Here is a 24,873-nt window from a genome sequence, read left to right as displayed (position 1 = left end):
TAAGTGAGTTTTGCCCCATTTTAAGACATTTCTTGCCGCAGTTGTTAAGTGAAGCACTGCAGTTGTTAAATTAGTAACCCAGTTGTTAAGTGAATCTGGCTTCCCCATTGACTTTGCTTGTCAGAAGGTTGCCAAAAGGGGATCTCTGACCCTGAACCCTGCAACCGTCATAAATATGAATCAGTTCCCGAGCTTCCAAATTTTGATCATTTGACTATGGCGATGCTGTAAGTTTGAAAAACGGTCATCATTTTTTCCCCCAGTGCTGTTGTAACTTCGAACGGTCACCAAACGAATGGTTCTAAGTAGAGGACTACCTGTAAATAAATAAATAAACTGAATAAATAAATTAAACAATTATTGATTTATTTAATATTTATTTATTTAAATAAATGAATAAACTGCAACATAAAGCAGATATATAGACTTTATGCATAAATAAATTTAGATAAAAGGAAAAATTGAAAATGGCACAAAGATCCACTCCTTTCAAGCATCTTTTTATTTTAATCAGTAATTTAAAAATGGTAAGAATTTAATAAATCTCTTTATTACAAAGGAATATAAATCTTATTACAAACATGTTATGTTATTCCTTATGATCGAACATTTTCCCCTTATTATTGCTCTCTTTTTTTTGCCTTGAGGTTCTATTTTTAATTTCAGCTGAGTTTTTTCAAGCATGTCTAGCATCAACACCTTAACATAAAATTGATAACAAAAAATAGATAAAAAATACTTTTACATTTTTATTTTTATTTTTTAAAAAGTAAAATAATCTCCCATATATCCCCCTTCTAATTTTTGTCTCAACGTAGGTTAGAATTGCTGTCGGTGAAAAGCAACAGTGGTAACCCTAGGAACGATCTGATTGATACAGAGCGGGCAAAGTGCATTGCAGTATAGATAATTCCATCTCAGTTGTGCCTTTTCTTCTTTTTTGTAGATCAACAAGTTGTGTTTAAGTGCCTTGGAGAAGGAATTCTTGAGAAAGCCTTTCAGGGATATAATGCTTGCATTTTTGCATATGGACAAACAGGTAAGAGTTGTGTTTATAAGTTCCAAATGGAAACGAGATATTTTGCGGAGGTTGTCGCCATCTTCTGGGAAAGAAGAACCACTCACCAGTGTCTTCTTTGCTGTGTGAACCTCTTCTTAAGGTCAGGACTTGACCTAGGTCCAATAATCCCATCCCCCTCACCACTGCTCTGCATTAATATGGCTTTTTAATATATAAACAGAAAGGCCCTGTCCTCTCTTGAATTTTCCTTGATCCAGTTATTTTTTGTTCTGGATTTCTTGCCTGGTTTCCTATTGTCATGTTGCTTTAACCCTGGTGGTTCTCTAGAACAGGGTCCCCAACCCCCGGTTTGTGGACCAGTACCGGACCGTGGCATGCCAGCAACCGGCCACACAAACAAACAAATCCCCATCCGCAAGATGCAGGGACCACATGAGACCACACCCCCTCTGATCCTCTCTCCACAGAACCGGTCCCTGGTGCCCAAAAGGTTGGGGACCTCTGCTCTAGATCTCTTGGAGGCTGAGTGAGTGGTCAGGATTGAGCATTGGGAATATTGTTTTACAGTGGTTCTGATCTTTCCTGTTGGGTGTTAAGGAAAAACAGGGTTATGTGGAGATATGAAATGTCAAATTGAATTGAAATGTCAAATGTGATTGTGAGTATATGTGGACATGCATGAAGCATCTTTTGGGAATACTGTAAAGCAGCCATTTCCCCCCCTGAGTTTATGAATCTTCCCTCTGCAGCTAACATGCATTCTTGGGAAATAATACTTTGTTGTATGCTACCTCCTTCACTTAAATACACATTTTCCTGAGATGGTGCAATTTATACTGTTTATTATTTGTTACTTATCATTTTCAAAAGAGACAGCAATTGATAACTTTTCCATTTTTAAATATAAAATGCATTTTTATATTCCTCTTTTAGGCTCAGGAAAATCCTTCTCAATGATGGGAAATGCAGAGCAGTTGGGTCTGATCCCGCGCCTCTGCTGTGCTTTATTTCAGAGAATCACTTTAGAACAAAATGATTCACACACTTTTAAAATAGAGGTGTCCTATATGGAAATCTATAATGAAAAGGTCAGAGATCTACTTGACCCTAAAGGGTAAGTGACCCTCCCAGCCCTTTTTTATTCTAGATGTATAGTATGTTTGAGGGAACTTTAGTCTCGCTTTATAGTTTGTATTTTTCATTGTTTTCCTAATAGTATATAAGAATAACAATGATTAATATTTGTTTACCCTGCTAGTTGCTGTGCCAGGTTCAAATAAGAATTTCTTTTTAATTTGACAGTCAATTACACATCATGGCTGTGTCACCCCATCTTTAAACTTAACTGTTCTTAATGAGGAAAATGTATACAGACAAGAATGGAAACTATTTTCTTAACTGATAGCATTTCTATTTGTTGCCCTTCTAATAGCCCTCTACCACCACTTTATCTAAATTGGAGAAACCAGTTTGAAGTCACATCTCTGCTGCTGGGATGTGTAATGTAAGCCTGACCCTGTTTATTACACAGAGTTATAGTTATTCAAGCAGAATTGTCAAGGGTCTCTAGTGAGTACTGTAGTGCTTATTAAGGCTACTAGTTGTAAGATTTTGTCTTAAAAAGAATACACATATGCCAGTTTTAATGGAACAATGGGATTTTTTTAAACAATTATGGAGATGTTAGAAGGTTACTTAGTACCTTTACAAAATTTGTAAAGGAACCAGATTTTTTCAAGGAGGGTGTTAATTTCATTGTCCCATTTTCTGTTTTTCCATTCATCTAGCATATTCAAGTCTTTTTTTTAGTAAAAATATTTATATTTCTGATAAATGTATTTTCCGTTTGAGAACAAGTTTATATGTTCATTGGTCTATAATGAGTTAATTTTACTGATTCATTTTCCTAACAAAGTTTAAATTATGACAATATTTTTATTTCAAAGGAGTCGGCAATCCCTCAAAGTTCGTGAGCATAAAGTTTTGGGTCCATATGTAGATGGTTTGTCTCAGCTAGCTGTTACTTGCTTTGAAGTAAGTAAAGTATAAGAAATTGGCCAATATAATGGTATCCCTGGGTTGAAGAATAAATTTGCACAGCAACTGCATCATACTACACTATGCCATGTTAGATAAACAATTGGCTGAATATAGGTACTTCTGTGCTTGTAATGCAGGGTGAGAAAAGAAGCCTGGGGGCTAATTTATATATGGACAGTATCTGTGTAAGAAAGTAATTTGTGCTAAGACAGATTCACTTGCATAAAAACATGCATGTGTTACACACATTGTTAAAGGAAACAGAGATCGGAAATGTGCATTAGAGGAGAAAATGTAAGCTATATAAATGATTAACAGTAATGAGTATTTAAAACACAGCCACTAATACATAGAATGAAGGCTACATACATAGAATGAAGGCTACTGCTAAGCTTGTAAGCCGCCCTGAGTCTTCGGAGAAGGGCGGGATATAAATGGAATTAAAATAAAAAATAAAATAAATAAAATAATACATTTTAGATGTACTGATCTAAATACGTTTTCTTTAAAAACATTAATTTAGATTTTCAGTTGACTCAGCTATTTTGGAGGAATGGTTTGAATTAGGTGTATCAAACTTTAGACAATTTTGCAAATCACATACATGTATGTATGTGTGTGTGTGTGTATGTGTGTGTGTGTGTGTGTACACACACACACACATACACTGAGTTTTTATTTTATGCTTGTGGAAACTTTTGAAATGGTTTGGCCTCTGATCTATTTTGGAATATGCACTTTGAGATGATTTATAGGTTCAGTTAAGGACAGGCAAAAGTGTTGTGAGTTTAAATTTATTTAGATATCACATTATAAAGGTTTAGGGCAAGAAACGCAACTCCTTCAGTCAGCAAAACAGCATAAAATTATATTTACAAACATGGAAATTCCTCCATCTTTCTAGGGTTATTTTGAACAGCAACCTCAGGGAATAGATCTCAACCTTGCTTTTGAAAGTAATGCAAATGGAACTTTAGTAGGTGTAGAATGGAAAGGAGTTCCATAAGAGTGAAAAAATATAACATGCATATAATGCTTTAAGTTGTATTTGTTTATTTACATCTAAAATAATAGGTTTATATAAATTGCAAACGCTGCGACTGGAAAAAGGAAATTGTTGTGTCCAATGTTTTATGTCAGGGGTGCCAAACTCAATTTCATTGAGGGCCGCATCAGCATTGCGGTTGCTCTCAGGGGGCCGGGTGGGTGTGGCCAGGGTGGGCGTGGCCTACTGGGTGGGCGTGGCCTACTGGGTGGGCGTGGCTAGAGTGCGTATGGCCTACTGGGTGGGCGTGGCCAGCTCTACATCATTCACATCAAGGGTGCCTATGGGGGCCTGGGCAGGAGTGGGACAGATCTGGGGGTCTCTGGCAGAAGGAGGGTCTCTGGGCCAGGGCCAAGGCAGTGGGGGCCGTTCCCTCACTGTTTCCAGGATGGCTTCGCGGGCCACATGAAACCACTTCACGGGCCGGATCCAGCCCCCGGGCCTTGTGTTTGACATGTCTGTTTTATGTTATTCATCAGGATATAGAATCACTAATGTCAGAGGGAAATAAGTCCCGGACAGTTGCAGCAACCAACATGAATGAAGAAAGCAGCCGCTCTCATGCTGTCTTTAACATTATCGTCACTCAGACACTTTATGATCTGCAGTCTGGCGTAAGTGAATTAATTGAAGACATTTGGGTAATATGTTAAAAAAATTAAATCTTGCCCAGTTGATTTCAGTTGTATAAATGACAATGCATTCCCACCGAAATTTCTACTATTACAGGTGTACATAATATTTTTTAATCTGGAATTTTGAGGATCAATTTGGTGTAGTGGTTAAGGAATAAAGGACTAAAGCGACATTGGGTGATAAAACAGTTTTAAAATTAAAATGCTTTGACAGTTAAATTCAGCCAAAGAAGGCACCGAGTTTCTAATATGAAAGTGAATACAGATTTCTGATGCATACTACAGTTTATTTTTGCATTAAATATCAAAATAAATATTGAATTATAAAGGTCCAGTATGACACCTAACTACATTTATTTGATATAGTTTTTCAATGTGTGCCTATGCAAACAAACAAAAATAGGCGCACTCAGCAATCTGGAACTTTACGTAAGTAATTTATTGAAGAGTGTTGGTCAGTAGTCATACCTTAGCTCTGTGATGGCGAACCTGTTGGACTCCGCATGTCAAAAATTCAGAAAATGCTTACCTTGCCTGCTGGCATGTCATATCACCACCTGCATCCTGGCCAAAAGAGGCCTCTCAGGACCACCTCTCTGGACTCTCCTCTCCACTCTGTGGATCCTCAAAAGTCACATGAGAGAGCCTTGGTTTCGCAAGGCTTCTGGAACCTCAGAAAATTGTGTGAGAATCCTTGCATGATTTTCAGATGCCTCAGAGGCTGTGCAAGAGAAAGACCCTCTCAGATGAGTTTCAGGGGGTCTGGAGGCCTGGCATGTCACCAAACATGGTGTGGTATGTCACCTGTGACACCCATTTCATAAATTCACCATAGCTGCCTTAGGTGTTTGGTGGTAAGAGAGTGACAGACTGAGGTCAGTAAACTCATCTTTGTTGCATGCAACTTAATCTTGTCTCTTGTGATTAAAGTATCGTGCAAATTTTATGAACAGATAAAAGAAATTGGTCCATGTTTAGAATCCTGATGCTACAACAGTTGTAAATGTGAAAGACGGATCATAAGTCACTTTTTCAGTATCATTGTAACTTTGAATGATCAATAAACAAATGGATGTAAATTGAAGACAACCTGTATATGTCCTTTAACCTTGTCTTCAAATGTAGTATATGCATAATTAATTTGTAACTTGTAACTTTTATAGTATAGTAATGCTCTGTGCTAAAATGTTATTTGAATATGAAGAAAATTAAAATATGTAAACTTTTGTGCTATAATGATAAGCTCAATAACAATATTTGGGTATTGTTTATAGTACATAGTACTATGTACATCACTATAATACATAGTACATTATTATGAAATGCTTTGAGAAGCTAATAAAAGACATTATTGTATCTAGCTGCCCGCCAGCATTTGACCTGCTTCAGTTTGCTTACTGACCAAATTGTCCAGTTTGCCTACTAGATGCAACAACAAACGCACATGAGTATTTCTTTCCTCTAAGTGCTTCAGGCTCAGATGGAGAACAGATGAAATAGCATGCCAATTTGGCCAGTAAGCAAACTGAAGCTGGTCAAATGCTGGTGGGAGGCTAGATACAATAATGTCCTTTATCAGCTTCAAATAACATAATAAAGGTGGCTTATCTCTAAAGGTTTTCCTGTCCTATACATAGCTTTATTTAAAAAAAAAAAGTATTCAGCCATTTGGCCATCAAATTTCAGCAGCGAAATCTCTCAGTTTTGGGTGTGATCAGTGAGGTGCTGTGGATGTACATGTGCGTTCTTAGTTTTTACTTCTTTTGTAAATTATAATGTCCATTAATAAAGCTTCAGCTTCCCCCCCCCCTCATTTTTCCCTACTTAGAACTCTGGAGAGAAAGTGAGCAAAGTTAGCCTGGTTGATCTGGCTGGTAGTGAGAGAGTATCTAAAACAGGAGCTGCCGGAGAACGTTTGAAGGAAGGCAGCAACATAAACAAGTAAGGCACTGATGAAATTATATTATCCAAATAAATTGATTCTAGCTGCACTTATAGGAAGGCCTTCAAATCACGTTTCTGGTCTTTTTGCTACCTGCAAATTGTATTTTTATGTTCTGGATGTCCTATTTTTTCCCCGCCCTGCACTTATTTTCTGTTGATGAGTTTGAAATATAACTGAGACAGGATCTTCTGCTTTGAAGCAAATTCACTGAAATCAGCCCAAGCAGTTCCCGGTATGGCAACAAGGCGAGATTAGGTTCACGGTTACAGACGTTTTCGAACTATTCTTTCCACGGGGTTTTAAAATATAGTGATAAAATGTAAGAATAGTTAACAGGGTACAGGGACACGCTTTCAAAATGTATACCTGTTAAATAAAATGGGAACAATCATAACTGAAGGGTTCCTTCACACAATTAATGTACTTTTCGGAAACAAATAAATGATGCAGTTTTAACTAAGTATTTTTTTTTCAAAAGAAAAGGTTCTGATCCAGAACTGCCTTGTTTGCCTTAAAATTGTCTTATTTGCTTCCACTAAAGCTATTTACTGTAGTCTTTTTTTAATGAAACAAAGGATAGCTGATGAAATAATTATTTCTTATATGCTTTTAAGCCCCGCCCCCAGCCCACCCACCCCAGTCCTTACTTTCTGGAGTTGATTTGTGGAGCTCACTGCCCGGCCGGTGCACCTATTGGGCTTGTTTTGGGCTGTTTCTTTTGCAGAGTGTGGTCAGTTTTCCTTCTCCCATCTTTCTCTTCTGTACCTCAGCAATCTTGGAGCATGAAGACTTGCAGTTTTGCTTCCGTATCTGGGGACTGCCACTGAGTTTCTTGCCTCAGTGTTGGACGCTTTTTCCCTACTTGTCTGCTGTCTTCCTGGCTTGATTCCCTTTTTCCACACCCACACCCATGCCTGATTCATCTGATTCATTTTATGTAACAAAGTCTCCAATTACGGAGCGGTTGGGTCTGTTTCAACCCTCGTTCCTAGTCAGCACCAAAGTGCTGGATCCCAGGAGGAAAGGAGTAATGCCTGCTCACTCTGGGTAGCGAGTTCATTGTCCCTCCTTGGTCAATTTTATTAGTTGATTTTTGAACCTGATGTTTTGAGAAAGAGAGAAGTTTTCCATGTCATCCATGGTTTTATACTCTTTGATCATTTATTCATGTATTTATTTTAAGACACGTATGATCTCCCATCTCAGATATAATAATTTAACATCAACAGCAACAAAGATAAATAACTTTAATTGATGCCGTACAATGATACTGAGATCTGAATCAGTCCCTTCTCCCCAGATGTAAATCATAAAACCAGGTTTACTTAACATCCTGGCCCAGGGCATGGGGATACATCCAGGTGTTAAGACTTTGCAGAAGACCCACAAGGGGAGGACCATCCAGATCACAAGGGGAAATAGTGTCTATAGGGCAGGCAAAATGAGGGAGAAGGCACACTTCCAGGATCCCACACTTTCATCGTCACTTTACTTGGGTCACTCTAAACAGGCCCTCTAGTTAGCTCTCGATGGACACAATAAGGGTGGGAAAATATTTACTTTTTGCCATCCATATGGCCACAAAATAATCCTTAAGAAAGATTCTTATCAATGCTTGGTCAGCTTCACGCTTCATCTATTCTTCATCTTCTCTCAATGGCATTCTAGAGCCATGTTTCTCAACCTTAGCAACTTTAAGATGTTTGGAGTTGGAACATCCACTAATACCGTTCTAAGCATTTTTATATACTCTAAGAACTTGGATAGATCACTGCTTTCCTCATTTCTTAATTCTCTCCATTAAAGAAGGCATTTCAGACCCGGGGATAATTTTTTGTGTGCAGTGTCTCACAATATACTAAGATATTTTGTTATTTTAATTCTCTGTAATTGTGCCAATTCTCTCCCTGAAAAAGTCAGAACTAGTTCAAGTATTCACAAATACTAATGCTTTCCATATTTAACTGAAAGGATATGCATTCCAGTCGATGTGTACTTTCCTCTGTTCTATGACATGCTCATGTGTACAGGAGAGGATTAGTGTTGCTTAGCTTTACATTACATATAACAAAGTTTTACTTGGGCAAAAAAGGAGAACAAAATCTGAAGACTTAAAAAGGCTTTTTTTTAATGTGGCTGGTGTTATTATACTACAAAGGATTTTTTCTTACTGTATGCTATGCTATATGAAGCAGTTTTAAATTACAAATAAACAGTATTAGAAATCACACTGTACCAAAACTAATCATATTTATCAATTAGTCATAACATTACTACATTTAAAGACTTTAAATAATGGAACTAAAATAGGTTCATTTGAATACTTTTTTATTACAAAGAAATCTTAAACTTGCATGTATGTATAGTGTCATCTTAGCATTCTACAGATTCCTGTTCCCCTTCAAAAAGTTTATCACATAGTGTAGAGCCTGCTTTTTAAAAATAAGGCGCTGTCAATTGTAAATGTATTTCCAAATTATGTGTCACATGCCCAAATTGATCACATTTACCATTTTAATAGGTCCCTTTCAACACTAGGCTTGGTTATCTCATCACTTGCAGACCAAGCAGCAGGAAAGGGGAAAAATAAATTTGTGCCTTACCGAGATTCTGTACTCACTTGGCTTCTCAAGGTAAACATAGTTATATTCTATTCCTATTTAAAAATGGAGACATCATTTATTACCCTCAAGTAACCATGCACATGGGTGTACAAGCTGCAGCATATTTAGTAAAAATGAGAAATACTGCAATAAGATCTCCAGTGGGGTTTGTATTTTTCCTTTATGATCATTGCAACAAAATTTATTCTAATTTTTATATACTGATTTCTAATGCTGAATGTTAGAAATGTCTAAGGGTGACCAGATCAGTTACAGCTGAAAGAGACTTTAAAATGATATCTGTTAAGAATAAAAAATATATTTCAGGCATAAGAATACTTTAATTTTGTTTTACGCATTTTATCTATTCCTAATAAACCTTTTAGGACAACCTGGGAGGAAATAGCCAAACAGCCATGATAGCTACAATCAGTCCAGCAGCTGATAATTATGAAGAAACATTGTCTACATTGAGATACGCAGATAGAGCTAAAAGGATAGTAAATCATGCTATAGTGAATGAGGATCCCAATGCTAGGGTTATCCGAGAACTACGGGAAGAAGTAGAGAAGCTGAAAGAGCAACTTTCTCAGGCAGAGGTAAAGCAGGTGAAAATTTTGTTTTATCCAGTAATATTTAAAACATGAGTAAAATGGAAATAAGAGAAAGGGACAAATGCATTTACATTTAGACAAAACTTTGGAGTTTTCTATGAACTTTGTATCAGAAAAGGGCTTTGCTGAAGGTTGATATTTTGAGTTTCCAATTGAAAGGAAACAGAGAAATATAACTCAGTATACATTCTATGATTCTATGAAAGAGAATGAAAAGTAATGTCTGCAGTTTACAAATATACCCCAAAAGAGTGATTTGGTCTGAGCTCTCTGTTTTCCAATTTTCTTAATTATAATTTTGAAATGAAAATATTTGATATAAACCACTCTGGAATTTTGAGAAAGTTGTAACAGGTGTATTTTGAATATTAAAGGCTATGAAAGCGCCAGAATTAAAGGAAAAATTGGAGGAATCTGAAAAACTAATACAAGAATTAACCATTACCTGGGAAGAGAAATTAAGAAAAACTGAAGAAATTGCACAGGTATTTATGCAATTATGCATTTAGTACTTAATTGAGATGGATTAAATTTATATTCCTATTTCTTAAACGTTCCAGGTGCAACATATTTTTAATTTTTGCAATAATGTTACAGAGCAGACATGTCAAACTCGTGATGTCACGTGATGTTGCGCAACGTATCGGAGTTTTTCCCCCACTGCCGGCACTGGGGTGGGCGCAGTTTCCTGGTGATGCATCTGGCAGTTTGACACCCCTGTTATAGAATCAATACACACAATGCTGGAGTTAAAGAGGCTTTGAGTCTTATGTATGCTGTAGGTAGTCACAGCATTTCGAAGGCAAGGATTGCTCATTGTAACAGATAAATGCAACTCTTCATTCTACATTGTATTAAAATTATATCTGTGGCCTGAATTCTTCAAGGAAAGCTGAGCATTTTTAGAGTTTCTACACATTTGTATGTTGCAGAGTTTGGCTTATTTCATTTGGTGTTTTGTGTATGATGCTTCCCTCCATATCAAATACAAGTTCTAAAATAATGGAAGCCAACAGTTGTTAGACTTCATCATTAGTTGACACCACTGTTTATTGGCACTACTATAACACTGATAAATTGTAGTTTTTTGTGAAGGAATATGATATGTCTGCTTTTTTATTTATTTTTGTAGCAATTTTATTAAAAATTACAACTATAATAAAAATTAATACAAACTAAAACATAAAGGAAAAAGAGGTAGGTACAGAAGAGAAAGGCAAAATAGAGAAATAGAAAAGAAATAAAAAAATAATAAAGAAAAATATATATAAAGAATTGACTTCCAATTTCATCATAACAAATATAAATAATTTTAGTAACTTATAACCTTCTTTTAAAATAAAACACCTTCCTATATTCCTTCTTTTATCTATAAACAAATCCATAAAGCCTCATCATTTCAGTCCTGATGTCAGCAAAAGTCCATTAAGATTTACCAGAAATAACAACATACAGGTGGTCCTCGACTTACGACCACAGTTGAGCTCAAAATTTCCATTGCTAAGTGAGACACTTGGTAAGGAGTTTTGCCCCATTTTACAAACTTTCATGCCACGGTTGTTATTCCACGGCTTTTCATTCTGCCGCAGTCATGAGCTTTGGTTTTTGCAGACTTGTCTTCAGTTAAGTTCACCATTTCTTCCCTGGAAACCATGCTTTTTCTCACATAAAACAAAACACGTTGAGTTTTTATATAATTTATTTCCTTTCAGGTTCATTCATCTTTGAACAGAGGGTTATGAATAAAATAATGATAGAAAAAAAACTTGTACCTGTTTCTGTAATTTTTTGTTTTAAGTTCATCTCATTAGCTGGGTTCAAATTAATGTCTCTGCTCATAGCAATATTGTGTGTGTGTGTGTGTGTGTGAGAGAGAGAGAGAGAGAGAGAGAGAGAATATTGAACACTACACAAAAAATTGTTCTGCTGAATGGGAAAATGATACAATATCTTATTCAATACCCAACACTATTGCAAAAACTGTGGCATAAGTATTTATAGAGAAGTATTAGCAAGTATATTTCTTCCACTTGTGATTCTTTGGACACAGTTCATAATATTTAAGTTCATTGTCGTGAAAATAATTACAGCTATTCAAACTTTCTATTAATTTTACAGGAAAGACAAAAGCAATTAGAGAGCATGGGTATTTCTCTTGAATCTTTGGGGATCAAGATGGGAGAAGACAAATGCTATCTGGTGAATTTAAATGCAGATCCTGCACTTAATGAATTGTTGGTTTATTATTTAAAGGTAAAAAACAATCACACTTTCAAATTCTTTACTTTTATTGAAGTTTGTCAAACAGGATTTGGAAAAAAAATAGGAAGCTTACTATGTCTACAGCACCCAGCAAATTTTTTACTCTAGTCCTTGACTTAAGACCACAATTGAGCCCAACATTTATGTTGCTAAGCAAGACATTTGTTAACTGAGTTTTACCCTAGTTTACGATCTTTCTTGCCACAGTTGTTAAGTGAATCACTGCAATTGTTAAGTCAGTAAATGGTTGTTAAGGGAATCTGACTTTCCCATTGACTTTGCTTGTCAGAAGATCACAAAAGGTGATCACATGACCCTGGGACACTGTAGCTATGATAAATATGAACCAGTTGCCAAGTGTCCAAATTTTGATCACATGACCATGGGGATGCTGCAGTGGTTGTAAGTGTGAAAAACAGTCATAAGACACTTTTTCAGTGCCGTTGTTACTTGGAACAGTCACTAAACAAATGGTTGTAAATTGAGGACTACCAGTATTTTGAAAGTATGAGTCAGTGTTTAATGAAACCCTTGTAACAGGCTAGCACAGTGATGGCGAACCTTTTGGAGATTGCCCAAAACCCAGACCTGCCCCAGCCCGCTCCACCCCCCCACCTGCCCACAGGGTCACCCACCGCCTCCACAACCCGCCGCAGATCGCCCAGGCAGCCCACCAGACCATGGCAGCCACGCCCTTTGCCTGCGCCCTGCAGCATCAACTGCGTACAACGGGGTGCGAGGGTGGAGTCTTGTCCCCGCTGCCATGTCCTTGGCTGCGCTGCTCTGCATGGGCTGCACTCAGTGGTGACTCTCCAGGGGGTCTGCTGGTGAGGAGGGGGCTGTGAGGAGAGGCGGGGCTGGCGCATGTGCCCACAGAGGGCTCTGAGTGCCACCTCTGGCACGCGTGTCATAGGTTCACCACCACTGGGCTAGCATATGAAGATTTCTCATGTGATTGTCAAAGATTTCCAAATAGCTATTTCTGACATACTTCCTCTCAGTATACATGAGCCATGGAGGAACTAAAGAAAATTAAATGAGTTTGAGGCAGTGCTCTGTAGAAAGATGCAATATCACCCATTTCACATTTTACAGTAAATATAAACCTTTGAGTTTGGATTGGATTGCACATACATTGTAATTTATAATTCTTTACTTAGGATGATAGAAGCAGCAGATTTTGTTTTCACTCTATTTGTCTTAATCAGGACCACACTAGGGTTGGTGCGGATACCTCACAGGACATACAGCTATTTGGGATAGGAATTCAACCAGAACATTGTGAGATAGACATTGCACTAGATGGAGAAGTTTCTCTCTCACCAAAAGAAAATGCAAGGTAAGGGCATCTGTAAAATTGGGAGCCTTTGTAATTTAAACAAAAGGACCTTGCATTAACAAAGAGAGGAAGACTGTAAACTTGCCTAAACTTTGAAAGCTACAGTTTATTCTAGCTAGTACTAATTTCTGTTCCTGACTTCTTCCTTCAGAAAAACTCGACAGCGTTCATACATTTCACAGAGTTTGTGGCTAATGGTTCCAAGTAGTTTTGAGGTTAAGAGCCATCCTTATTTCACATCAGGCAGATATTAGTATCAGTAATTTTGGGATTGAGTGCTGATTTGTGTTCACTTACACATTTTATCATTAGTTACACTTTTGATACTTTTTAAAGCCAAAAACCAAGCAGGGAAATATTTTTCAGTAAGATTTTAGTTAAATTGTATTAGACAGATTTTACAGAAATATTCTTATTCTTTCATTGGGGAAGGCCAGCTGTTGGCAAACATGTAAATATATAGAAAATTAGTTTCACTGTGTTTTTTGTAAGACCTGAGTGTGTTACCATGAAAGTTCAAGGCTTAACAACAAAAATATTCCAAACAGATGGAATTCATGTTATGATAGAGTTGCATTGTGAAGAATTAGTCATTTTGACTGGCAACAATAAAGAGGCATGTCACTGGAAAAAATGTATAAATAAATAAACTTTGTTTAATTTGTATTTCATCCAAGATTTCTAAATAAGCACACACTACTTTATAGAATTACAACTGACAATTGAATGAGTTCATTGTTGATTCTTGTGGAAAAAGCAATTAACTTCTTTATGATTGGAAAATGAATTTAAAATGAGGATTTTTTTTACAGTTGAAGTACTAAGGATTATTTATATTGTCAGCCACAAAACAAAGAAATTGTGCTTTAAATATCACCTGCTTGAGAAAATTGACATGGATAATTAATTATTTTCCTGGTTTATGTGCCTCTGTTTATGAGCAGAGTAGAACATTATACAAAAGCTACTTCTTTTAAATTATATTCCAAACTGAGAATAAAAGATATATTTTGCTTCTTTTGGCTTATACAGGGAATGAACTTTATTTTCATGGAATAACTGCATATTGGAGGAATTCATATTACTGTTGAAATGCTTTAAGTAAATGTCTCATTAAAGAGATTTAAACTAGGATTCTGCAGATGGCTTGCAGTAAACAGCCTGTGACCCAGTTACTTAAATACATGCACTGTATCAACTATTTCCCTCCCCCTCCTTTTTTTACAGTAGGGATGTACTGCAGCAAATATGTTTTTGTCAGTAAGAATGAAAGTCTTAATTAAATCCTTGATGATTTAACACTGAATACAAAGTTATTATTTTTATTTATTTCATGTTTGTATTAATCCTATATGTAATGGGTAACCTATTGATAATATATTCCCAAAACTGGAATACACAAGCTATAAAAATTCTGTCTTCTTAGTTTGCAAAATGTTGTAAAATACAGAAAAATATGAGTAGCAAAAATTAGTAAGGTATAAAATGGTAGCCTTTGATGGATGCTGCTCAATATCAAGCAATTCCAGTTGTAATTATAAGACCTCAGTATATCATCAACCATCAGATTCAGATGGAGCATCTGCAGTGTGAGCTTCTCGTGTCTTTATAGGTCTCATTTCGGTGTGGAGGTGGGTGAGAAGTCCCATATGATTCTACTATGGGGTGTGTAAGGCCATAGTTTATACCTTCTATCCGGTCATGTGTATGTGAAAGAGTCAATCATTATTCTCTTCAGGACTGCATGTTTTTATTTATATATCCACACACAAATTCTGTCCTACAAGCATGTGTACAAATCCCTATATTCACTCCATTGCAACATTCACTTTGCAGTGGGTTAGAAAGAGCCTTCTATACACTTTCCAGAAGAGCAGCAATACTAAGGTTCAGGGTTGTCCTGGTTAAGATATTTTAAAGAAAGTCTATCTAAGTTCTCCTTGTCCACTCATTTCCACCCCATGTGTGGCTCAGATGACCTAAGCAGTTTCCTGATTTTTAGCTTTTTATTTTCTCTCTGCTTCAACCATACACGCTACAACAGCTTGCTGGGTTGAGTGTAGCTATTCACATGTCATTTAAACTGCTATATTTCTCTAGCCTAGCATCAAATCAAATCACTTGGATGAAGTCTTGGGGCGTGCAGTCTATAAAGAAACTAGAGTAGTGAGAGATTTGTCACTTCTATGTTCCACTACACTTAATGGCCACATAATTGTATTTAGCCTATCAAGCAGTGAGCTGCATCAATTTACTTTAATATCATAGTGACCTGGCGGTGATTTGAAATGGATGGTCAATCTAGCACTTACTAAATATAGCCTGTCTAAGGGGACATTTGGAACTCTTCCCAGATTGTTGGGGAATGAGGGCAAATTCACAGCCAAAAGGCAGTGATTATCCACTCTTTCACTAAAAGACAAAAGAGGGAAGAGACATTACCAGGCTTTCTGTTTCTCCCATAGAAAGAGGTAGCAAATGTCAAGGCTTACTCATCCTCCTTTAATCTTACTGACTAGAATAATTCTCTGGTAGACTGGACTTTGCTGAAGTACTATCCACAGTGGTGTGGGAACTTGAATATGAAGAGTGATTTTAGTCTTATAAATGTGTTTTATTTTTCAGATCATGTGTAAATGGCACACTGGTGTGTTCTGTGACTCAGCTGTGGCATGGAGACAGAATCTTATGGGGAAACAACCACTTTTTTAGGTATTTGTTTTTAAACATGAATGTTTAATGTTCAGTTGTAATATTAGGTAGCAATACCTGGCCAGCCCTTTTCTGGTGTCATAAACTTAAGCATGAAGGGAACTGAATTGTACTTTGCACTGATGAGAGACCGCTAGGAATACCATGTCTGTTGGCTAGACTTTGAAGTCAAAAAAGCATCTCTGAAGAAGATAGCAGCAAACCACATATTTTTTTCAGTGAAGAAAAATAACATGGATTTGTCCAGGAAATCACCAAGTGTCAAGGCCAACATTTTACTTAGTTTACCTTATTTATATAGATATATACAAGTGAATAATTTTGCTCACAAAGGATACTTCCAAAAAGCATTAATTAAAAAGTTACTATATTTCAAAGTTCAGAATTAGTTTTTCTCAGTTTGAGATAGTGATATACAGGCCCCAGCAACTATTTCTAGAGTTTTATTCAGCCCACTTGATATTTTTGTTATTTCATACTGTGACACCTATATTGAAGAGAATTTGAACTTAATTCAATCTAAATTCAATTATCACTTCTATCAGCTTTTAATATTCAGCCATATTCATCACAAACAATCTTGATAGCAAAATGTAACAAATATCATTTTCATAATATAAAATTGTTTTATTCTTTTTAAAAAAAACAAAATCAAATTTTATCACATTTACCACTGGTAGTAGGAAGACTGACACTTCAACACAGTGGTTTTTAGAATCTTTGACGCAACTACCCGCTTTCCCAGATTAAATAATGACATTATCCCCACAAAAAAAACCTAGGCTTGTTACTTTATATAAGTATCTTGGTGGTAGCAACTCCAAACTGGATCCTTGACTCATAACAAACTATAAATTGTTCGATTCTCTCCAGGCTATTCCCAGAGTACCTCCTTGGGGAGTAATTATTGATGATCTAAGAATCCCTACTGTAATATATAGTGACTTCCTGCTAGTGCTGTCTTCCATAATGATCCTCCATAGCAGTAGTTTAGTGACGTTTCAAGGGCTTGATGGACAGCTAGCAGTATACTTTTGTATTCACATTTTGTAGGATGAGCAAGGACTATAATCACATTTTTTCCTTCTTTGTTTTGGAACAAGTATGTCTTTTCCTGCCTTCCCCAGTTCCTTCATATAGATGAACTTTACACAAATTTATTTTAAAAAAACATGTTAGTAATTTTATACCTTTTTATTTTTCATGTAGAATTAATCTTCCTAAGAGAAAGCGTCGAGATTGCTGTAAAGACTCTGAAAAAGAAAAAGAACATGATGCAGAACATGATTTGGATGCAGCCAGTGAAGCTTCTTCAGAACCAGACTATAACTATGAATTTGCACAAATGGAAGTTATAATGAAAATGCTAAACAGCAATGGTGAGAAAATTGAGGTTCAGGGGTGCTGAAACCAAACAGGTCTCTGGTTTGTAGTATATTGATACATACTGTAGTACAAAACATACATTTTTTCTATATCAATACATCAATAATAGTAGCAATTTTCTGTAAATAGATGTTCTAATAGAAAACTTGGGAGTACATTTTCCCAACGTTATTTTTATTCTGATAGATGGAACCTAAACCTGAAAGTTTTATGGGATTAAAAAAAAGAAGAAGACGCATGCAGTTTTTGAGTCATGTCCTTTATTCTACCTTAAATCATTTTAGCTATAAGAATGTGTGAAAATGTTCCATGTTAAGAAATAAGCCAAACTATGCAAAAGGCATATTGGGACAGTATTTTAACCAGGTCAGTGCATAGGGTTTTGAAGCCTAGGAGGATTTTCATAAAGTGATAATGTTATATTAAGCATTCCTACTGGAAATAGTTTCTAAAATAGAGTGGGCCCTTTTCTGCCTAGATCCATTACAAAATGTGGTCCAGGTCTTGGAGAAACAGTATTTGGAAGAAAAACGGAATGCTTTGGAGGAGCAGCGGATATGGTATGAGCGGGAGCTGGAACAGCTCAGGCAACAGCTTTCTCCAGAAAGGCATTATCAGCAGTGTGGTGGCAGCCTTTCAGATGCTGCCCAGGCTGCTGAGCAGAAAATCAATTTCTGGTCAGAAGAGAGGTAAGAATATTGTTCTTTAAGTAACTTGAGAGATTGAGCTGTAGGGCAAAATTTCTTGAAATCATTTCGAATCAATAGTGATACGAAAGGGTTACCTACTTAATTTGTTGCTCAAATCTGAGTCATTTTAGTTTTTTTGCACTCTGTGTCTGTAAGGCCTTCAGTGCATTTAACTGGGTTTTTTGCATGGTCTCCTCGGTAAATATTGTGTAATCCAGTTTGCTAAGAGACTATACCTGCCTTGATTTATTCTAACGGTCCTTGCTTAATAACGGTATTTGGGATCAGCAACTTTGTCGCTAAGGGACATGGTCATAAAATGTGATGTCACGTGACCACATTTGATTTGCAACAGCAGTTGCAGCAGTTCCCTTTGCTGTCCTTAGGCAAATCACATATGATTGCAGCATCCTGTGGTCATGTAGTCTCCATTTGCGACTTCCTTCCAGCTTCCCCATTGACTTTGCTTATCGAAAGCTGGCAGCGAAGGACACAGATGGCCATGATCACAAGGACGCTGTAATCATCATAATTGCAAACTGGCTGCCAAGTCCCCGAATCAGAATCATGTGACTGCAGGATGCTGTGATGGCTGCAACTGTGAGGAGCGTTTATAAGTCCTCTTGTTCAGAGTCGTCATACCTTTGAATGGTGGCTGAACAAGTGGTGCTTGTTGTACATCTGTTGTACATCTACAGAGGTTCTCAGTCATTCAGGTCACAGTTGTCCCAAAAGTGCTTCAGAAAGGGCAACTGAACTTTCTTGATGTTTCTTGAAACTGAAGAAGCTCCTTGGAGGAGAAGTGAAACATCTTCAAGAAAAAGTCCAGTTGCCTTTTTAAAACACTTTTAGGATAGGCCTACTGTACCATTTGGGTATTACATACTAACATTCAAAATATTTTATCCCAATAATTTGGAGAGACTTGGAAATCATTGAATAAAAACAGGTTAAATATTTGTTTGAAAGTAGAAAATGCTCTTGATTTTGTCAGAAGGCTCTAGTTTGCTTCAAAGCTTTCTTCATGTGTTATTTGTAAAACAATAAAACAAAGAGTCTTTAGGCAATAATACATAGTTTAAATTTGGTCCCATAAATCAATCTATATTCCAGCTTTCAGGAAAACATGGTTATAAATAATGTCTCTTAAAACACCTGTAAAGATGGATTAATTTATGAATATTAATGTTAGTATTATGCTTTCCTGATGCATAATTATTCTAATTTTCATCAGAACTCTACATCTGGTGACCAAATTTATGCTTTTTCATTGAGAATTTACTAAAAATAATGTAGTCTTCTCAATACTAATATCAGAAACTGATTTTCTAAATTACATTTTTTGATATATTTAAGTCTTGTTTCCTTTATAGGGATGAATTATTTCGACAAAGCTTGGCAAAACTAAGAGAACAAATAGTTAAGGCTAATACATTAGTAAGGGAAGCTAACTTTTTAGCTGAAGAAATGAGTAAGCTAACAGATTATCAAGTCACACTTCAGATCCCTGCTGCCAATTTAAATGCAAACAGAAAGGTAAGAAAATGTATTAGCAGAAACTATTTTATGTAGAATGCCAAAAAGTCCACAATCATTTTGTGCTCAAGTTAAGATTTAGAGTCTGATTTTGTGCATGAAGTAGACAGAATGAGAATAGTTATACATCAAGAATAAGCAGCTTCTTTCATTTTTGTCTCTGTAACCTCTACATATCAGAATAAATAGGGTTTCACACATGTACTGTACTGAAGTACTAAAATATCCAAATTAAGCTAAGAACTTGGTGATTATTAGTTCACATTTGATAAGACAAAGTCTTGTATAGAGAGTGAGAGCATAGATCACTTCCATTAATGAATATGCGTGGAATACTCAGATCATAGAATGTTAACATAGAATGAGGTAAAAGCTTTCATTTTGCATGCCAGCTTTTCCCATGCAGGCCGATTCTGATATGGTCATGCAAAAAAGACTGTTCAAAAACTGTGCTATATTTTGCCCACATGTTTGTCTCTCCTAACAAATAGCTGACTGATGTATTCAGTGAAGTGGATATAACCATGAAACATTATGCCAAAATAAAGGATTCTTTGTTGATTGCAATACATTCAGTAAAGGAGATTTGTATTCATGCATGAAATCAAAATTACATTTAACTAGAGTAATTCCATGTGATTAACATTGAAAACAGATTTTCAAATATATTCCTTCAAACATAAAAAGAGAAAGAAATATATAGACAGCAACTGAGAAACATACAGATATATAGATTTTTAAAACACATTTTAAGCCCTGAACTTCCATGTTTTAATAAATTAATTTTAAATATTAATATTAATGTTACATTATCAAATATTGTAATGTAATGTTACATTAATTGAATATAAACAAATTAATATTAATTACAATAATAATGTATTATTTTCTTACTCAGGATGTTTTCATTGTTGATTCATGATTTTACATTACCAGAATACCTTGGCAGATCTTGCCAGTACACAAATTGAATAAATACTGTAAATAAAATGTTTGTGTTTTGTTATTCAGAGAGGAGCAATTGTCAGTGAACCAGCTATTCAGGTAAAAAGAAAAGGAAAAAGCACTCAAGTGTGGACCATTGAAAAGCTAGAAAACAAATTAATTGATATGAGAGAGTTATATCAAGAATGGAAAGAGAAATTTCAGGAGGTATTTAACCATTTTTCCAATACCAGATTTATAAAAGTATGCTTTCATAAAACCCCGTATAGACTCCATTGCCTCATTCCTTTTTCATGTTAGTTTATTCTAATCCAGCGATGGCAAACCTGTGACATGCGCATCAAAGGTGGCGTACACCACAACGCTTTCAGTGATGGGATACCCGACAACAACTAGTTTTAAAAGCACACAATATTCTCATGATTTTCGGAGGGTATGGTGGCTACATGAGAATGAAATGTGGGCTTGTGTAACTCTGGAAGTTGCACAAGAATGGGGCCTCCTTTCAGATGGTTTTCAGAGGTTACCAAGGTTGCAGAAGAGCCTTCTCTGAAGCTTCTTCAAGAACAAAGGCCATGTGCAACCATCCTCAGATAAGCCCAGATGTCTGTCACCAGAAAAAGAACATTTCCTGAAAGCAGCAGATCCTGGAGACTACTGGGACGGCATGCAGCAGATCCTGGGGGGGGGGGGCAATCATACCATTCCCCAAAACTCACATGCCTTGTGGAATTGCCACAGGTGCCTTTTTGTGTGGGAGTGGTAGCACTTGAGCTAAAGTCAAGGCCCGGGCCTTGACCTCAGGCCCAACCTCTGCTAAGTGCCGCTGTTCAGGGTGGCCTAGATAGTGCGTAGGGAGGAGAGAATTGTTTCTCTTTTGGGGGGGGAGGGGTGACACGCCAGCAGACTCTAATTAGACATTTTCCAAATTTTCGACACACCATGACCAAGAGGTTCACCAACACTCGTCTGGTTCATTATGCTACCCATATTACATGGCTAGTGCTTTGTAATATAGTTCCTTTCACTGATTTTGTTGGGCATTACAGGATATATTGCCTGCCTAGCAATAAAAAATAAGCATTATCATTATGTTTTATTATTACATTTACATTTCTATCCTGTCTTGACAGTTAAAATGATCCTAATTACTACCTTGTGTCTTGTATTTCAGAGATAATAGAGATTGTTTGAAGCCCTTATTATTTCTGTTTTAAAGATAAATAAACTGTTGGTCCTCAAAATGTTTTTTTTTAACTGATGTAACTTTTTGGTGCAAATAATTGTATGTTTCTGCTGTGATACGTAATATTACTACAATAATAGTAAAAATGAAAATAATAGTGTAATTATTTATGATAAATGATATATATTCCAAAATATAGCTCATCATTTCCATGTTGTTGAATCATTTTGATAAACCTTTTGTGCCTTTGAAATTCGTATCTTCTTTTTAAAAAATAGATGAAGAGACTCACAGGAAAAAGAGGTGATCCTTTCTATGAAGCCCAAGAAAATCACAATTTAATTGGCGTAGCAAATGTCTTTTTGGAGTGCCTTTTCTGTGATGTTAAGCTTCAGTATGCAGTACCAATAATTAGCCAACAAGGGGAGGTAAGTCTTAATCCATAATAAATATTGCACTTTGTTTGTGAAATGAGTATCTGTTTTGCTGTTATAGTCCTCTCCTTTCGGCTTTCTGAGGGGCCTTGAAGACTTGGCTCTTACCCCTAGCATTGAGCTAGGATGGGGGTTGAGCTGGGAGGCTTGTTTGGTCTGGTCTTTAGGGAAGAGGGTACTTTGGTTTGTGTCTTTGCTTTATTGGTTGTTGTGAGCCACCCGGAATCATCATATGAAAGGTAAAGGTTCCCCCGCACATGTGTGCTAGTCGTTTCCGACTCTAGGGACCGGTGCTCATCTCCGTTTCAAAGCCGAAGAGCCAGCGCTTGTCCGAGGACATCTCCGTGGTCATGTGGCCGGCATGACTAGACGCCAAAGGTGCACGGAACGCTGTTACCTTCCCACCGAAGTGGTCCCTATTTTTCTACTTGCATTTTTACGTGCTTTCGAACTGCTAGGTTGGCAGAAGCTGGGACGAGTAACAGGCGCTCACTCTGTTACGCGGCACTCGGGATTTGACCCGCCAAACTGCCGACCTTTTGATCGACAAGCTCAGCGTCCTAACCCACTGAGCCACCGCGTCCCTTCTTCATATGAGATAGGCAGCCATATACATCCTGTGAATGACTGCCTGAGGGACTGACTGAATTGCAAATAATGGCTGATGTTACGTATGGCACAGTTGAAATTGCCATCTGCTGTGTTTCTGTTTTTCTCTTTGTTTATTTGGTGCTGCTGCTGTTTGCAGTCTGCATTAGCAAAGTGTTAGAAAAGGCAAAGGATGTGGCTTAAAGGGGGGAAAAAAACGCCAGACGTTACATTGTTGATCTGTGGAGTGAAAGCCTGAGGAAAAGAAAAATCATCCATTGATACCCCAAAATAAGAAGGACATCTGTGGAACATACGGAGAACAAATACATTTCATATGGCGACAAATAGTTTCTCCACACTGAGTTCTAGTGTGCTTAATTTAAAAGCCATATCAATGAAAGAATGGTATCTATGCAAAAGGATTTTCAAAATTATTTCTTTCAGAATATGTAAATTAATAATAGGTTTAAGTCCACTGAGGTTAGATGTACAATTACATACTGCGAGGGTATGTGGGTCTTCTTCCTGTTTTCCAAGGTCATTTCTACATACCATCACACACATAAATCTTTGAAGTATAAGTTTATTATCAATATTGTTTAAGAAGACTAGTATGTCAGACTTGAAAATATTATATATGTATTTTTCTTTATTTAGTTACTGAAGATACAGTTGTATGATATAAATTACATATAGGAAATGTATATGTATACCACCTGCATTATTGATATTGGATGTTAGGGACTTCTTTAACATCTTAAGTTACTGTTTTTGTAATACAGGTGGTAGGACGTCTGCATGTTGAAGTGATGCGTGTCACTGGTGCTGTCCCAGAACGTGTTATGGATGGAGACGATTCTTCTGAAAACTCTAGTGAAAGTGGAAGCTTAGAAATCATGGATAATAATGGAGAAATTATTCACAGACCAAAAAAACTCACATGCAGGGTAAGGGCTGCATCATCGATGTCCCAGTGTTTTTTAGGGGTAGATTTTTTTTTTTAAAAAAAAATACAATTGGGAAATTACACATTTTAGAATGCTGCAATAGGAAATTGTTTCTGTCAATATTTAGAGCTTCACTTGACTGCCAATATTAAAACATACATGTGATACATGAAGCCACTAGGAAAGGTTGTCAGGCAATTCAGAGCTGTATATCCTTAATATGCTGATGTTACCAGGTATATATCTTCAGCTAGGTTTAGCAGGTGATAGTGTCAAAAGACTTGATGTAGTAGCTAGGGTTTGTGTGGAACTGGATAGGAAGAAACAAATAGGGTTTTAATTCCAAGAAGATCAAACGGCTGTTGATCCTGGTCTGATTCCAAAATAGGCCCATTTTGAAGGAGCATCTTCAATTTAAGATGGCTTGGTTCTAATTAGAGCTTAGATTGAGATTTCTAATTAGATTTTGCCTGCTTCCTACAGCAAGGACACAGACAGGATTCCAACCCTATAGGAAATAGGTGGAGCGGGACCTTGGAAACAAGCCTTGTGTGGTTTCCTTTCTCTTGGAATGCTTGCTTCCCAAAGACAGGGTGGCTCCTTCCGCATTTATGCTCTAGAAAGTACTGTTCTTCCACAGTTAGATTTTCTAGGGTTAAATCTATATTCTAGCTATGTTCAGCTAACTGCCAGTTAGATGGAAGTGGTTAATAAGAAGTTTTCAGATTGGGTTCCTTTAAGAATAGATCAGTTGTATTCTGTACTGAAGACCAGAGACAAAATGAAGCTTTGGGTGGGGGAGAGACTCGTGTCCAGGATGCATAATTCCTTAGGCCCTGCCCCTCACCAGAGCACTGAAATAGAAGAAAAAGCTTTCTCTGCTTTGTAATCAAGTGGGTGGGATGGGAACAAAATTCTTTTCTCTCTGCCACCATTTAGAAAG

At 36.7% G+C, this 24,873-nt stretch overlaps 1 protein-coding gene across 5 annotated transcripts in view; it reads left to right on the top strand.

Annotated features, from left to right (window-relative positions):
- The window catches only part of KIF13A (kinesin family member 13A), a 78,886-nt gene that overhangs the window by 20,080 nt on the left and 33,933 nt on the right, over window positions 1–24,873 (top strand). For all 5 annotated transcript variants that reach the window (XM_083359355.1, XM_083359353.1, XM_083359354.1 and 2 more), the window contains exons 5-21: window positions 947–1,039; window positions 1,955–2,135; window positions 2,968–3,055; window positions 4,586–4,720; window positions 6,570–6,682; window positions 9,208–9,319; window positions 9,676–9,888; window positions 10,278–10,388; window positions 12,022–12,156; window positions 13,374–13,504; window positions 16,130–16,216; window positions 17,426–17,595; window positions 18,081–18,291; window positions 19,665–19,827; window positions 20,839–20,979; window positions 22,237–22,386; window positions 23,766–23,930. In XM_083359355.1, coding sequence (XP_083215481.1) covers window positions 947–1,039; window positions 1,955–2,135; window positions 2,968–3,055; window positions 4,586–4,720; window positions 6,570–6,682; window positions 9,208–9,319; window positions 9,676–9,888; window positions 10,278–10,388; window positions 12,022–12,156; window positions 13,374–13,504; window positions 16,130–16,216; window positions 17,426–17,595; window positions 18,081–18,291; window positions 19,665–19,827; window positions 20,839–20,979; window positions 22,237–22,386; window positions 23,766–23,930 — 2,399 coding nt within the window. The remainder of the gene's footprint in view (window positions 1–946; window positions 1,040–1,954; window positions 2,136–2,967; window positions 3,056–4,585; window positions 4,721–6,569; window positions 6,683–9,207; window positions 9,320–9,675; window positions 9,889–10,277; window positions 10,389–12,021; window positions 12,157–13,373; window positions 13,505–16,129; window positions 16,217–17,425; window positions 17,596–18,080; window positions 18,292–19,664; window positions 19,828–20,838; window positions 20,980–22,236; window positions 22,387–23,765; window positions 23,931–24,873) is intronic.

The sequence above is a fragment of the Vipera ursinii genome (assembly GCF_947247035.1).
Source record: "Vipera ursinii genome assembly, chromosome: 3".
In the NCBI taxonomy this organism is placed as follows: domain Eukaryota; kingdom Metazoa; phylum Chordata; class Lepidosauria; order Squamata; family Viperidae; genus Vipera; species Vipera ursinii.
This window is presented reverse-complemented; position numbering and strand designations above follow the sequence as displayed.